Source organism: Amblyraja radiata, chromosome 30 (assembly GCF_010909765.2).
Source record: "Amblyraja radiata isolate CabotCenter1 chromosome 30, sAmbRad1.1.pri, whole genome shotgun sequence".
Taxonomy (NCBI): Eukaryota; Metazoa; Chordata; class Chondrichthyes; order Rajiformes; family Rajidae; genus Amblyraja; species Amblyraja radiata.
Genome location: NC_045985.1, coordinates 1,093,004 through 1,109,415, shown reverse-complemented (window position 1 = coordinate 1,109,415; position 16,412 = coordinate 1,093,004). Strand labels below are relative to the sequence as shown.

The window sequence follows — 16,412 nt, the reverse complement described above, 5'->3', positions numbered from 1 at the left end:
TAGGCCATTTAGAATGATGAGGATAAACATTTTCACCCAGACAGTTGTGAATCTGTGGAATTCTCTGCCTCAGAGGGCAGTGGAGGCCGGTTCTCTGGATACTTTCAAGAGAGAGCTAGATAGGGCTCTTAAAGATAGCGGAGTCAGGGGATATGGGGGGAAGGCAGGAACGGGGTACTGATTGTGGGTGAATGGTGGTGCTGGCTCGAAGGGCCGAATGGTCTACTCCTGCACCTGTTGTCTATTGCAAGGTTGCAAGATCAGATGCTTGACAGTCAGCTTGGACAAATAGTCCATTCCCCAAGAGGCTCACCTGCATGGCTGCGTATCCTATCCCATTCTGAAAGAGAAAACAGAAATCCATAAGATACAGGAGCAGAATGAGGCCATTCAGCCCATTGAGTCTACCCCACCGTTCAACCATGGCTGACCTCGCTTCCCCTCCCAACCCCACTCCCCTGCCTTCTCCCCAATTCTGGGACCATCCACCTGTGGCCTGACTCACCTTTCATCACGAGTGGTCTCCATTGTTCTGTAGAGAAAGGAGAAAGATGAACGATGAATAAAATCCCCACTCTGTCCACGTAACATTCCGCGCAAGACCACGTTTTATCACCAAAGTATTTAACAAACATTGAAATAATCAGCACGTTAAAAGAATCTGTGATCTTAATTTCCCTTCGCCACTGCAATTTAGACAATAGACAATTGGTGCAGGAGTAGGCCATTCGGCCCTTCGAGCCAGCACCGCCATTCACTGTGATCATTGCTGATCATCCCCAATCAGTACCCCATTCCTGCCTTCTCCCCATATCCCCTGACTCCGCTAAGTTCAAGATCCCTATCTAGCTCTCTCTTGAAAGCATCCAGAGAACCTGCCTCCACCGCCCTCTGAGGCAGAGAATTCCACACTCACAACTGTGTGAAAAAGTGTTTCCTCATCTCCGTTCTAAATGGCTCACCCATTATTCTTAAACTGTGTGTGGCCCCTGGTTCTGGACTCCCCCAACATCGGGAACATGTTTCCTGCCTCTAGCGTGTCCAAACCCTTAATAATCTTACATGTTTCAATAAGATCCCCTCCCATCCTTCTAAATTCCAGAGTGTACAAGCCCAGCCGCTCCATGCTCTCAGCATATGACAGTCCCGCCATCCCGGGAATTAACCTGGTGAACCTACGCTGCACTCCCTCAATAGCAAGAATGTCCTTCCTCAAATTAGGGGACCAAAACTGCACACAATACTCCAGGTGTGGTCTCACTAGGGCCCTGTACAACTGCAGAAGGACCTCTTTGCTCCTATACTCAACTCCTCTCCTTTAGTTCAGTTTATTATTGTCACATGTGCCGAGGTACAGTAAAAATATTTTTTGTTGCTTGCTGTCCATTCCGTGAAAATGATTAGAATAAAGCTGTCCACAGTGTACAGATACAGGATAAAGGGAGTAACGTTTAGTGCAAGATAAAGTCCAGTAAAGTCTGATTAAAGATGATTAACATCGAGGTAGATGTGAGATCTGGACCGGTCTCTAGTTATTGATAGGATGGTTCGATTGCCTGATAACAGCTGGGAAGAAACTGTCCCTGATTCTGGACGTGTGCGTTTTCACCCTTCTGTACATCTGACCCGAATCGTCATGTAAATCGTCAAAGAAACGTCTCAGGTGGGCTGAATGGTCTGTTTCTCTAGAGATGCTGCCTGATCCGCTGAGTTACTCCAGCACTCTGTAAAACGTCACCTATCCATGTTCTCCACAGATGCTGCCTGACCCGCTGAGTTACTCCAGCACTCTGTAAAACGTCACCTATCCATATTCTCCACAGATGCTGCCTGACCCGCTGAGTTACTCCAGCACTCTGTAAAACGTCACCTATCCATATTCTCCACAGATGCTGCCTGACCCGCTGAGTTACTCCAACACTCTGTGAAACGTCACCTATCCATGTTCTCCACAGATGCTGCCTGACCCGCTGAGTTACTCCAGCACTCTGTGAAACGTCACCTATCCATATTCTCCACAGATGCTGCCTGACCCGCTGAGTTACTCCAGCACTCTGTAAAACGTCACCTATCCATATTCTCCACAGATGCTGCCTGACCCGCTGAGTTACTCCAACACTCTGTGAAACGTCACCTATCCATGTTCTCCACAGATGCTGCCTGACCCGCTGAGTTACTCCAGCACTCTGTGAAACGTCACCTATCCATGTTCTCCACAGATGCTGCCTGACCCGCTGAGTTACTCCAGCACTCTGTAAAACGTCACCTATCCATGTTCTCCACAGATGCTGCCTGACCCGCTGAGTTACTCCAGCACTCTGTGAAACGTCACCTATCCATGTTCTCCACAGATGCTGCCTGACCCGCTGAGTTACTCTAGCACTCTGTGTCTGTCAATGGCTGTAAGCAAGCAGAAGGAAGCCAGTTTACTGGCAGAATACTCACCAAACTCAGCCTCAAGCTTCTTATACTCTGCAAGAGAGAGAGGAGCGTTAGAGATAGATTGACTAATCTAGTCACACCAGTATAATCTGTCACATGGACTCGATGGAGGGCAGGAGAAGGGAGAAGTGGGCCGAGACAGTACAATGTGCAGGAAGGGATGGAGTGAGTGCGGGGAGGTGAATGTGTGAGGCAAAGTGAGACAGGGAGCAGAGATTTGGGAAAATGTGTAATGCATAAACGAGGGTGGAGTGCGTCTGCGTTTCCAGCCTCCTCTCGCTCAAAGTGTAATACAATCACAATCATGCTTCATTAGCCAAGTATGTTTTTGCAACATACGAGGAATTTCATTTGCCAAGTCAGTTACACCATTACAAAGCAACAGAACACACAAAACACATTTTAACATCAACATCCACCACAGTGACTTCAAAGACGTTTTCGCCGTTATTGGCGAAAAAATTAATACTTAAATTTTGGAAACAGACAACAGTCCCTACAGTGAGGATGTGGATTACAAACATGTCCGAGACACTACATTTGGAAAACATTAGGCTTGTCTTGGCGGAAAAAAACATCAATTTCTCAAGACATGGACACCCTTCACCGAATTCTTACACCAATAGTATGGTGCAACACAAATCTAAATTTAAATCCGTTGCAGGGTTGGGTTGGGTGAGGTGGGGGGGACGAGGGGCAAGGATATCTCCACCTTTCTCTTTCTTTTTTCTTATTTCTATATCTTTCTGCCACACCACTTGGTAGTTTAGGGGACTTTCTTTTGTACTTCTTCGATCTATCTTTTCACCTTCTATTCTTTGTTCTTTCTTGTTTCTTGATTGAAAGTGGGCATGCAGGTGCAGCAGGCAGTGAAGAAAGCGAATGGTATGTTAGCTTTCATAGCAAAAGGATTTGAGTATAGGAGCAGGGAGGTTCTACTGCAGTTGTACAGGGTCTTGGTGAGACCACACCTGGAGTATTGCGTACAGTTTTGGTCTCCAAATCTGAGGAAGGACATTATTGCCATAGAGGGAGTGCAGAGAAGGTTCACCAGACTGATTCCTGGGATGTCAGGACTGTCTTATGAAGAAAGACTGGATAGACTTGGTTTATACTCTCTAGAATTTAGGAGATTGAGAGGGGATCTTATAGAAACTTACAAAATTCTTAAGGGGTTGGACAGGCTAATGCAGGAAGATTGCTCCCGATGTTGGGGAAGTCCAGGACAAGGGTTCACAACTTAAGGATAAGGGGGAAATCCTTTAAAACCGAGATGAGAAGAACTTTTTTCACACAGAGAGTGGTGAATCTCTGGAACTCCCTGCCACAGAGGGTAGTCGAGGCCAGTTCATTGGCTATATTTAAGAGGGAGTTAGATGTGGCCCTTGTGGCTAAGGGGATCAGAGGGTATGGAGAGAAGGCAGGTACAGGATACTGAGTTGGATGATCAGCCATGATCATATTGAATGGCGGTGCAGGCTCGAAGGGCCGAATGGCCTACTCCTGCACCTAATTTCTATGTTTCTATGTTTCTATGTTTCTTTTTCTTTTCTTTTTTCATTTTCATGGTTTTTTAGGTTATAAGGATAAAAATGAAGCTGCATAATAATTGTATAATTTTAGATGCCGAATGTTTTATCTCTGAACAATTGCTTCTAATAAAAATAAATATTAAAAAAACATCCACCTGTCCCACTCAGGAGATTTTTTTCGGCGACTGTCAGAGTCGTAGCAGGTTACCAAAAAAACGGCGACTTGCCCCCCCCCCCCCCTCCACCCAACGACAATGTCTGTACCACCTACCAACAAGCTACCAACAACCGGCGACCCATTCGTCACGACTTAGGACTTCCACCTACGACCACACCTACGTCCACCTGCGACAAGCTACGACAAGCAACGACCCTGTCAAGACAATTTAGTCGCCGGTACCTGTCACCGGTTGACGTCTGTAGACATAGGTTGCCGCCAATGGAATTCACCAAGGTCATCACCCGGCGACAATCTACGTCATCCTGGCGGCAACCTACGTCAGCACCTACGTCAGGAGAAGACAGGCAACGTCAAGCCCACTGTCACCGATAGGTTTTGAACATTTCGAAAACCAGTGGCGACAAGAAAAAAGTAGGCCATTCGGCCCTTCGAGCCAGCACCGCCATTCAATGTGATCATGGCTTATCATCCCCAATCAGTACCCCGTTCCTGCCTTCTCCCCATATCCCTTGACTTCGTTATCTTTAAGAGCTCTATCTAGCTCTCTCTTGAAAGCATCCAGAGAACCGGCCTCCACTGCCTTCTGATGCAGAAAATTCCACAGACTCACCCCTCTCTGTGAGAAAAAGTGTTTCCTCGTCTCTGTTCTAAATGGCCGACGCCTTATTCTTAAACTGTGGCTCCTGGTTCTGGTCTCCCCCAACATCAGGAACTTGTTTCCTGCCTCAAGCGCGTCCAAACCTTTAATAATGTTATATGTTTCAATAAGATCACCTCTCATCCTTCTAAACTCCAGAGTGTACAAGCCTAGCCGCTCCATTCTCTCAGGATATGACAGTCCCGCCATCCCGGGAATTAACCTGGTGAACCTACGCTGCACTTCCTCAATAGCAAGAATAAAGTCCGCAGGCTGCGTTTGGAGCGATCCCAGGCACAGGATGGACTCTGATGTTAAGTCCACGTGCCCGTGGTGAGGATCAAAGTCAGTCCGAGCGAGGCCTCCAGCTCCATCGATGGTAGGCCGCAGGGTGACCAGAGATGCGAACCGGATAACAATCGGGTAAGAGAATGAAAAAAGTTTTCCCCTCCACCTCCATCCACATCAAACAAACCAGAGATCATTTACACAAACTTTCAAAACACACCAAAAAATAACAGAAAAAGATGAAAAAGCACCCAGACTGTTGGCGGGGCAGCCTATCGTACAGTGATACAGGACAAGGAGAAATACATCGACTGTTCAGCACCAGATATCATCACGTACCTTTTAATGCAAGCTGCTTCTCTTTAGCTGAAAGACAGAAGTGTTAAAGTTAACAATAAACCTTTTGAAAACTAATCAGAAAATTTAAAATGTGGGAAATCTGAACTAAAAAACAACGAAGGCTGGAGATACTCAGCACGTCAGGCAGCATCTGTGGAGAGAGGAGCAAGTGTCGCAGAAAAATGTCATTCCATCAGAATGATCATTGATATGAAACATTAATAGTTGCTCTGCTCAGATGCTGCCTTAACCTGCTTGGTTTCTCCAGCAAGTTTGTTTTTGACAAGCGAGGGTATCTACTGAGTTATAGTCATACAACATGGATACAGGCCCTTCGGCCCAACTGGTTCATGCTGACCAAGATGCAGTATCTAAGTGAGTCCCATTTCGCATGGGTGGAAACCCTGAGGGGATGGGGACCTGTCCCCCCCCCCCCATGTTTTGAGAGGTGGGGGACAATCCCCCCCATGTTTTGTGAAACATGTCGCAGCCGCAACATCACCACAGCCTCTGCTGTCAGCCAGCTCCGTGATGGTAAAAGTCCATGGTAAACATAGGAGTAAAGAGGTCCTTCTGCAGCTGTACAGGGCCCTAGTGAGACCACACCTGGAGTATTGTGTGCAGTTTAGGGCCCCTAATTTGAGGAGGGACATTCTTGTTATTGGGGGAGTGCAGCGTAGGTTTACAAGGTTAATTCCCGGGATGGCGGGACTGGCATATGCTGAGAGAATGGAGCAGCTGGGCTTGTACACTCTGGAGTTTAGAAGGATGAGAGGGTATCTCATTGAATCATATAAGATTGTTAAGGGCTTGGACACGCTAGGGGCAGGAAACATGTTCCCGATGTTGGGGGAGTCCAGAACCAGGGGCCACACAGTTTAAGAATAAGGAGTAAGCCATTTAGAACGGAGATGAGGAAACACTTTTTCTCACAGAGAGTGGTGAGTCTGTGGAATTCTCTGCCTCAGTGGGCGGTGGAGGCCGGTTCTCTGGATGCTTTCAAGATAGAGCTAGATAGGGCTCTTAAAGATAGCGGAGTCAGGGGATATGGGGAGAAGGCAGGAACGGGGTACTGATTGGGGATGATCAGCCATGATCACATTGAATGGCGGTGCTGGCTCGAAGGGACAAATGGCCTACTCCTGCACCTATTGTCTATTGTCCACAGGCATTGCCACCGGAGCCCTCAAGGTCGATTCCAGTTGGAGGCCGCCAGCTCCTAGAATCTAGCAACTACTGGCTGTAATGCCCAGGTCGACTCGCCTGCCCCTGGACTGGCTGTAGTTCCCAGGTCGCGAAAACTAATTGAAAAAAATATGCCTGCGGGCCGGATGATTTCGGGTTAAGGGCCGATCCGGCCCGCAGGCCGTAGGTTGCCGACCCCTGTCCTGGAAGTTAGGCTCGAAGGGCCGAATGGCCTCCTCCCGCACCTACTGTCTATTGTCTAACGGAATCAAGGGATCTGGGGAAAAAGCAGGAACGGGGTATTGATTGTGGATGATCAGCCGTGATCATATCGAATGGTGGTGGTGGCTCGAAGGGCCGAATGGCCTGCACCTATGTTTCTATGTGAAGTTCTCAGATTCCTCACCCAACTGAGACCAGACCAAGTGGGAGTCACAAACAGGGTCGAGGGATGTGGGCCAAATGGGTCTGGTTTAGAAGGGGCATGGGCAGGTTGGGCCGAGTGGCCTGTTTCCATGCTGTACGACTTGAGGACATTCTACCACACTCGCTCGTCAATGATGATGCCCAATGTCACTGGCAAATATCGGCCCTGACTGACCCATCGACATATACTTACCAAAACTCGCCTCCCGCAACTCGTACTCTGTAAGAGAAGAGGATAGCGATAGATTACTAACACAATTACCAACAGCTCCAGTCCCTCACACCCAGTTTCCCCAAGGGTGCTGAGAGCCCAGTGATAAGACACAAGAAGCTGGAGTAACTCAGCGGGACGGGCAGCATCTCTTGAGAAGGAATCGAGTCGAGTCAATATTTCGGGTCGAGACGGCCAGGTGGTTAGTTCGCCAGGCCATACGTCACAGGACACACAATTAGGCCATTCAGCCCATCGAGTCTACTACGCCATTCAATCATGGCTGATCTATCTTTCCTCTCAACCCCATTCTCCTGCCTTCTCCCCACAACCCCTGACACTCGCACTATTTAAGAATCTCAATTTCTGCCTTAAAAATATCCAATGACTTGGCCTCCACCGCCAACTGTTAGAATGAATTCCACAGATTCACCAGTTACAGTCCCTCCCAGACTGCAGTTGGACTCAATAGACAATAGGTGCAGGAGTAGGCCATTTGGCCCTTCGAGCCAGCACCGCCATTCACTGTGATCATGGCTGATCATCCCCAATTAGTACCCCGTTCCTGCCTTCTCCCCATATCCCCTGACTCCGCTATCATTAAGAGCTCTATCTAACTCTCTCCTGAATGCATCCAGAGAACCGGCCTCCACCGCCCTCTGAGGCAGAGAATTCCACAGATTCACAACTCTCTGCGTGAAACAGTTTTTCCTCATCTCCGTTCAAAATGGCTTACCCCTTATTCTTAAACTGTGGCCCATGGTTCTGGACTCCCCCAACATCGGGAACATGTTTCCTGCCTCTAGCGTGTCCAAACCCTTAATAATCTGATATGTTTCAATAAGATGCCCTCTCATCCTTTTAAATTCAAGATTATACAAGCCCAGCCGCTCCATTCTATCAACATATGACAGTCCCGCCATCCCGGGAATTAACCTGGTGAACCTACGCTGCACTCCCTCAATAGCAAGAATGTCCTTCCTCAAATTAGGGGACCAAAACTGCAGACAATACTCCAGGTGTGGTCTCACTAGGGCCCTGTACAACTGCAGAAGGACCTCTTTGCTCCTATACTCAACTCCTCATGTTATGAAGGGCAACATGCCATTGGCTTTCTTCACTGCCTGCTGTTCCTGCATGCTTACTTTCAGTGAGTGATGAACAAGGAACCCCAGATCCTAGTGTGTGGAGAGCGGTGTAGATACCTCTGTGAGCAAACCAGCACCTACCTGCTCTTATGACCTTCTTCTCTTCTTCTGCAAAGACAAAAGTACCAGGCATCAAGAACACAGGCCTCTCAGTATCAAGCCAATGGCTCAAAGTTTACTTCAGAGATTCAGCGTAGAAACAGGCCGAACGAGTCCGCACTGACCAGCATAAACCCACGCATCACTTCTATCCTACACACTAGGGACAATTTAAGGGCCTGTTCCACTTGGGTGATTTTGTAAGCGACTAGGCTGTTGCCGGGGTGTCGCCTGTATGGTCGTGAGTCGTCTCCTCAGTCGCCCAAAGATTCGAAGCATCTTTCTGGTCGCCGCTGGATTTTGAAACGATCTGCAAGGGCCAGGAAGCGAGCGGGCAAGATCATCTCTGACCCCTCTCACCCTGGCCACAAACTCTTTGAATCACTTCCCTCTGGAAGGCGACTCCGGACTGTCAAAGCTGCCACAGCCAGACATAAAAACAGCTTTTATCCACGAGTAGTTGCTCTACTCAATAACCAAAAATCTGTAGCCTCCTTTAGCTCTGGTATTTAATTTAATTCACATGTTTAATCAATAATGTTTAATGTTTTATGTGTCATTCGTGCCTACTGTATGTCCTTGTCGCTAGTGGGTGGAGCACCAAGGCAAATTCCTTGTATGTGAATACTTGGCTAATAAACCTATTCATCCATTCAAAACCTTTTGGTTTGACGTCAATGAGCGTAGCTTGTCTGCTCCTGACGTAGGTGCTGTTGTAGTTTGTCGCCAGGATGAGGCAGGTTGTCGCCGATGCTGACTTCGGTGAATTCCATTGGCGATTAACTACGCCAACCTACGTCAACCTGCGTATTGTCTATTTGTCTATTGACACCCCAAAGACCTATAGGTTTGTGGGTTAATTGGCTTCGGTGAAATTGTAAATTGTCCCTAGCGAGTGTGGGATCGCGCGAGCGTAGGAGACGATTGCTGGTTGGTGCTGACACGGTGGCTGCAGTTCTAACGTCTAAAAAGTAAATCATCTCTTACCAAATTCTTGGCGAAGTTTCTGGAGTTCTGAGGGATAAGACACAGACATAAGTGAACATTGTAATGAACAATCCAGGATAGTCTGGAACAATATCGTCACTCATTTAGACATAATAATCGTCATTAAGTTAAGGGTCCACTTTATAATTGGAGGAGCAGCACCTCATATTTTGCTTGGGTAGTTTACACCCCAGCGGTATGAACATTGACTTCTCCAATTTCAGGTAGTCCTTGCTTTCTCCTTCCTTCCCCTCCCCTTCCCAGCTCTCCCACAGCCCACTGTCTCCGCCTCTTCCTTTCTTCTTCCCGCACCCCCCCACATCAAAGCAAGAATTTCATTGCCCTATCAGGGACACATGACAATAAACTCTCTTGAACTTGAACTTGACTTATTCACTCGCTGAGTTTCTCCAGCATTTTTATCTACCTTCGATTTTTCAAGCATCTGCAGTTCCTTCTTCAACTTTACAAAGGCAGTCAGTGAGAATGTACCTAATGAGTGACAAGCGCTCACCTCACCACTGCCATCGGGAAGAAGGTACAGGAGCCTGAAAACTGTAACCTCCAGGTTCAGGAGCAGCTGCTTCCCCAACAACCATCAGGCTATTAAACACGACAACCTCCAGATAAGCTCTTCTTCTTATTTTGTGTCCTTATGCGATATAGTGGATCGCCACTGCTGTACACATTGGAGAGTTAAGGGCCTGTCCCACTGCGGCAACCTAACCTGCGAGTTCTGGCGAGTTTGCCCTCGACTCATACTCGCAGTATGGTCGACACAAGGTCCTAGGAGGTCTTTGTAACTCTCCTTCATGTAGGCTGTGGGCCGAGGAGCTTTATTCCAGTGTTTCGTGACCCGTCACAGAACTACATGAAATTTTCACATATTGTGTAAAAAAATTATATAAATCACCCCTGAAACTCGTCATGAACAAGACTTGCACATTTTTTTATTAAATTAGAGAAAAACCGGAAAAATTCCAGCTATTTTTAGTCCAATCAAAGCACGTTTAACATTGAGTTGTCTGCCAGTTGGCCAATCACGCGCTTTGTTTCAGGCTAGCACACATCATAGCTGAGAGGGCTTCACTGATGCCTGTTTTACTGGAGATTCCGATGAAGGTTCTTTGTCGTGGAAACTTGCAGCAGGGTAATTGAATTTAGTGAGAAAAGCATTAAGAAGTCTGAAAATGTGCAGCTAAGTGGATAGAAGTGGAAGAAAGTCTTGAAAGCAAAGTCCCTGCTGAGATGCTGCAACACAAAGTTGTGAAACTTTGTGAATCAACTCAAACTGAAAGGTACGATCTAAAGCCTGAATTTATGAAAATTAATCTGTATGGACTTTAATTAATTTAATTGCACCCTTTTAATGTGAAAAAATGAGATTTGGAGGCTGCACATTCACTCATTCACTCATTCACTCATTCATTCCTTCATTCACTCACTCATTCATTCCTTCATTCACTTATTCCTTCATTCAATCATTCATTCATTCATTCATTCATTCATTCATTCATTCATTCATTCATTCATTCACTCATTCCTTCATTCACTCACTCACTCATTCATTCCTTCATTCACTCACTCACTCATTCATTCCTTCACTCACTCATCCACAGTACATAGTGCCGTCCATAGCGGCAGTTTCCAGGAAAACGGAGGAATATATCTATCTGGAATATATATAGGTATAATAAAATATTATATTATAATATATAATATTATTATGCCTATATTACTATCTGGAATATATATAGGTATAATGATATATAGTTTAAATGGACTGCAACACGGAAATAGACTGCCCATCGTTACTTTCCCGATCTCATTTTCTAATTAGTTTAATTAATTAATGTGCAACTTTCGGCAATGACGAGTTATGACTTCCTTCTCAATTATATTTCATCTAAATCTGTGGAAAATTTAATGTAGTTTGGTGACTTGGGTCACGAAAACTGATTTTGAGACACATTTTTGATGCTCGGCCCACAGCCTAATGCTGGAGAGTAGTCCCTGCGTACTCGAGGCCTCAGCTAGGTCTCGGCGTATTTTTCAACATGCTGAAAAATGCCCGCGAGTAAAAAAAGTCAACATGGAAAAAAATCGATACTTTTTGTACTCGTAGGTTTAGTCGAAGTAGGACGTAGGAGGTCGGCATGTCATTCGTAGATAATCAAAGGTAGTCGAAGGTAGTCGTAGATAGTCTTCAACATAGCTGAAGAGAGATCGAAGGAGGTCGTCTTCACTCTCCACTATTCGGTGTCCAATTTTCCCGAAGCTAGTCTTCAACATAGTTGAAGGAGATCTTCTATATAGTCAAAGGATCACTGGCAACTGTCTCCCAGCCATTCAGGACATTTTCCACAGGCTTTTTCACCCAGAGAGTTGTGAATTTGTGGAATTCCCTGCCACAGAGGGCAGTGGAGGCCAAGTCAGTGGATGGATTTAAGAGAGAGTTAGATAGAGCTCTCGGGGCTAGTGGAATCAAGGGATATGGGGAGAAGGCAGGCACGGGTTATTGATAGGGGATGATCAGCCATGATCACAATGAATGGCGGTGCTGGCTCAAAGGGCCGAATGGCCTCCTCCTGCACCTATTTTCTATGTTTGTAGTAAATGCCTACTATTTTCTGTGTGCTTAAGCAAAGCAAGAATTTCATTGTCCTATACAGGGACACATGACAATAAACTCACTTGAACTTGAACTTGTTTCTATGAAATAGGGACATTGGCTAATCTGTTCTTCCATGTCTGCAGGTGAGTTTCAGTTAGTGTTGTTTCCAATGGGGTGATGATGGTTAGGGAGCTCTCACGGGATTTTAACCTCCTAGGAGGGGCTATAGTAGAAGCGTTCACGTCGAATGGCCTTCTCCTGCACCTATTGTCTATGACCCACTTGGGAAGGAATACCTGTTACTGATACCACCAGCAGAGAATGGGAACAGTCATCGTTTGGCCGGAGAAATGGCAGCAAATTGGACGCTACACACACACACACTTGGCAACCAAGACATCACTTGCTCACCATCAATCTTTGATTCCACTGCCCGCTCTGCAGAAGAAATTAAAGAAACATTAACAGGAGGTTTACAAAGTCTGCAGTTTCATGCCCTAACACCTTTTCTCCCAGACTGAGAGTTGCAACCATCACCAATCACTCTTATACAGACTTCTCATGGTAACCTTGGATTGGATGGGCTAGTGACTGACCCCGGGCTCTGTGGGTTGCCAATGCAGACTCTCGTACGACCCTCCGTGGACCACTACTGCCCCTCACCGAGAAATATCACAGTTTGGATGAAGAGTTGAGTGGAGCAGCAAAGAGGTTGTACAGGGCCCTAGTGAGACCATTGAGTGCAGTTTTGGTCTCCAAATTTGAGGAAGGACATTCTTGCTATTGAGGTAGTGCAGCGTAGGTTCACCAGGTTAATTCCCGGGATGGCGGGACTGTCATATGATGAAAGAATGGAGCGGCTGGGCTTGTACACTCTGGAGTTTAGAAGGATGAGAGGCGATCTTATTGAAACATACAAGATTATTCAGGGTTTGGACACGCTAGAGGCAGGAAACATGTTCCCGATGTTGGGGGAGCCCAGAACCGGGGTCCACAGTTTAAGAATAAGGGGTCGGCCATTTAGAACGGAGACGAGGAAACACTTTTTCACACAGAGAGTGGTGAGTCTGTGGAATTCTCTGCCTCAGAGGGCGGTGGAGGCCGGTTCTCTGGATGCTTTCAAGAGAGAGCTAGATAGAGCTCTTAAAGATAGCGGAGTCTGGGGATATGGGGAGAAGGCAGGAACGGGGTACTGAATGGGGATGATCAGCCGTGATGATATTGAATGGCTCGAGGGGCCGAATGGCCTACTCCTGCACCTATTGTCTATTGATGTTATGCTGCACTCCCTCAATAGCAAGAATGTCCTCCCTCAAATTTGCACAGAGTTGTGAATATGTGGAATTCTCTGCCTCAGAGAAGGTGGAGGTGGAGGTAGAAAGAGCTCTTAAAGATAGCGGAGTCGGGGGATATGGGGAGAAGGCAGGAACGGGGTACTGAATGGGGATGGTCAGCCGTGATGATATTGAATGGCGGTGCTGGCTCGAAGGGCCGAATGGCCTACTCCTGCAACTATTGTCTATGTTTCTATCCAGCCCACCATGCCCATCACCCCACACCACAACCCCGACAATTTGGCAACTTACTTTTCTCCACCTGATGTTGTTCAAACTCTGAAACAGAAGAGAAATCCAGTCGTTAAAATGACTGACAAGCCACAAGTCTTGTACACACACCCGCTTGGAAAACACAGCCAACACCGTGGATTCCAGAGTCGGAAACGGAAGCAGGGATGCTGGAAGAACTCTGTTTAAGAAAGAACTACAGGTGCTGGAATAATCGAAGGCAGACAAAAATGCTGGAGAAACTCAGCGGGTGAGGCAGCATCTATGGAGCGAAGGAAATAGGTGACGATTCGGGTCGCGACCCTTATTCAGACTAATGTGGGGGGGGGGAAGAAGAAAGGAAGAGGCGGAGACAGTGGGAGAGCTGGGAAGGGGAGGGGAAGGAGGGAGAAAGCGCGTACTAAGCGTGTACTTAGCGTGAACTCCGCTTCCGTTTGGTCACGCCAAACGCATGCAAGTGGGACAGGCCCTTCACTCCAGCATCTTGTGTCCACCCATAACACTGACGAATGGATGTATAGACTCTGGGAATGTCGGGAGGGATTTTCCCAATCTTTTTCCACTGTATATATTTTTCGATATTCAAAATAAAGTAAATTTTTTAAAGAAAATCACTCACCTCTTTCTGCTTGTTTTTCTTTCTCATCTGCAAGAGATTTAAAATAAATCAACATTACAGGATTCCATAGTAAAATATGAGAATTCACAACTGAAATGTCAGAAGCACTCACCAATTTTCTGCCTCAGCTCATTATTCTCTGTAACAGAAATAAATAAAATCAATCACCAGAGATGATTACATTAACGCACAGAGTCTCTTGCCCAGAGTAGGGGAATCGAAGACCAGAGGACATAGGTTCAAGGTGAAGGGGAAAAGATTGAATAGGAATCTGAGGATAACATTTTCACATGTATGGAACAAGCTGTCAGAGGAGGTAGTTTAAGAAACAGTTGGACAGGTACATGGATAGGACAGGTTTGGAGGGATATGGACCAAGCTCAGGCAGGTGGGACTAGTGTAGCTGGGACATTGTTGGCCGGTGTGGGCAAGTTGGGCCGAAGGGCCTGTTTCCACACTGTATCATCCCACGACCACCATTAGTCAGGCCACCATCAAAATCAAGGACCAGTCTCACCCCGGTCACTCCCTCTTCCCCCCTCTCCCAGAGTTAGATAGGGATCTTAAAGATAGCGGAGTCAGGGGATATGGGGAGAAGGCAGGAACGGGGTACTGATTGGGGATGATCAGCCATGATCACAGTGAATGGCGGTGCTGGCTGGAAGGGCCGAATGGCCTACTCCTACACCTATTGTTTATGTATCTGGTGCTGTGAGGCAACAGCTCTACCGTTGCACTACTGTGGTGCCTGGAAACATCTCTTGCACGAGAGCAGATGGAGATGTCACTCACCCAGATACCCTGCCGATTTCTTCAAGGCTGCAAGAACGAAACACACACTCCATCAGTAGAGAAAACAGTGAATAGAACGCAGAGATGGCTGCCTGTGGTGAGCAGAGACAGTGTTGCACACTCACTACAGGGCTGTGGTGAGCAGAGACAGTGTTGCACACTCACTACAGGGCTGTGGTGAGCAGAGACAGTGTTGCACACTCACTACAGGGCTGTGGTGAGCAGAGACAGTGTTGCACACTCACTACAACACTGTGGTGAGCAGGGACACTGTTGCACACTCACAACAGGACCATGGTGAGCAGAGACACTTGCACACTCATTACAGGGCTATGGTGAGCAGGGACTGTTGCACACTCACTATAACACAGGTGAGCAGGGACAGTTACACACTCACTACAACACTGTGGTGAGCAGAGACACTGTTGCACACTCACAACAGGACCATGGTGAGCAGAGACACTTGCACACTCATTACAGGGCTGTGGTGAGCAGAGACACTGTTGCACACTCACTACATGACCATGGTGAGCAGGGACACTGTTGCACACTCACTACAGGGCTGTGGTGAGCAGCGACACTGTCTCACACTCACTACAGGGCTGTGGTGAGCATGGACACTGTTGCACACTCACTACTTGACCATGATGAGCAGGGACAGTTGCACACCCACTACAGGACCATGGTGAGCAGGGACACTGTTGCACACTCACTACAGCACTGTGGTGAGCAGGGACACTGTTGCACACTCACTACAGGACTGTGGTGACCAGGGACACTGTTGCACACTCACTACAGCACTGTGGTGACCAGGGACTGTTGCACACTCACTACAGGGCTGTGGTGACCAGGGACACTGTTGCACACTCACTACAGGACCATGGTGAGCAGGGACACTGTTGCACACTCACTACAGGGCTGTGGTGACCAGGGACTGTTGCACACTCACTACAGGGCTGTGGTGACCAGGGACTGTTGCACACTCACTACAGGGCTGTGGTGACCAGGGACACTGTTGCACACTCACTACAGGGCTGTGGTGACCAGGGACACTGTTGCACACTCACTACAGGACCGTGGTGACCAGGGACACTGTTGCACACTCACTACAGGGCTGTGGTGACCAGGGACTGTTGCACACTCACTACAGGACCGTGGTGACCAGGGACACTGTTGCACACTCACTACAGGGCTGTGGTGAGCAGGGACACTGTTGCACACTCACTACAGGACTGCGGTGAGCAGGGACACTTGCACACTCACTACAGGACTGCGGTGAGCAGGTACACTGTTGCACACTCACTACAACACTGTGGTGACCAGGGACGGTCCCACGCTCACTACCAG

General features: G+C 47.4%; 1 protein-coding gene across 1 annotated transcript in view; it reads right to left on the bottom strand.

Annotated features, from left to right (window-relative positions):
- Nucleotides 1–16,412, bottom strand: part of LOC116989896 — a 59,170-nt gene that overhangs the window by 2,166 nt on the left and 40,592 nt on the right. Inside the window, exons 16-27 of the mRNA XM_033047451.1 lie at nt 15,066–15,092; nt 14,386–14,412; nt 14,274–14,300; nt 13,676–13,702; nt 12,501–12,527; nt 9,476–9,502; nt 8,471–8,497; nt 7,224–7,250; nt 5,420–5,446; nt 2,446–2,472; nt 506–532; nt 314–340 (exon numbers count right to left, since the gene is read on the bottom strand). Coding sequence (XP_032903342.1) covers nt 314–340; nt 506–532; nt 2,446–2,472; nt 5,420–5,446; nt 7,224–7,250; nt 8,471–8,497; nt 9,476–9,502; nt 12,501–12,527; nt 13,676–13,702; nt 14,274–14,300; nt 14,386–14,412; nt 15,066–15,092 — 324 coding nt within the window. The remainder of the gene's footprint in view (nt 1–313; nt 341–505; nt 533–2,445; nt 2,473–5,419; nt 5,447–7,223; nt 7,251–8,470; nt 8,498–9,475; nt 9,503–12,500; nt 12,528–13,675; nt 13,703–14,273; nt 14,301–14,385; nt 14,413–15,065; nt 15,093–16,412) is intronic.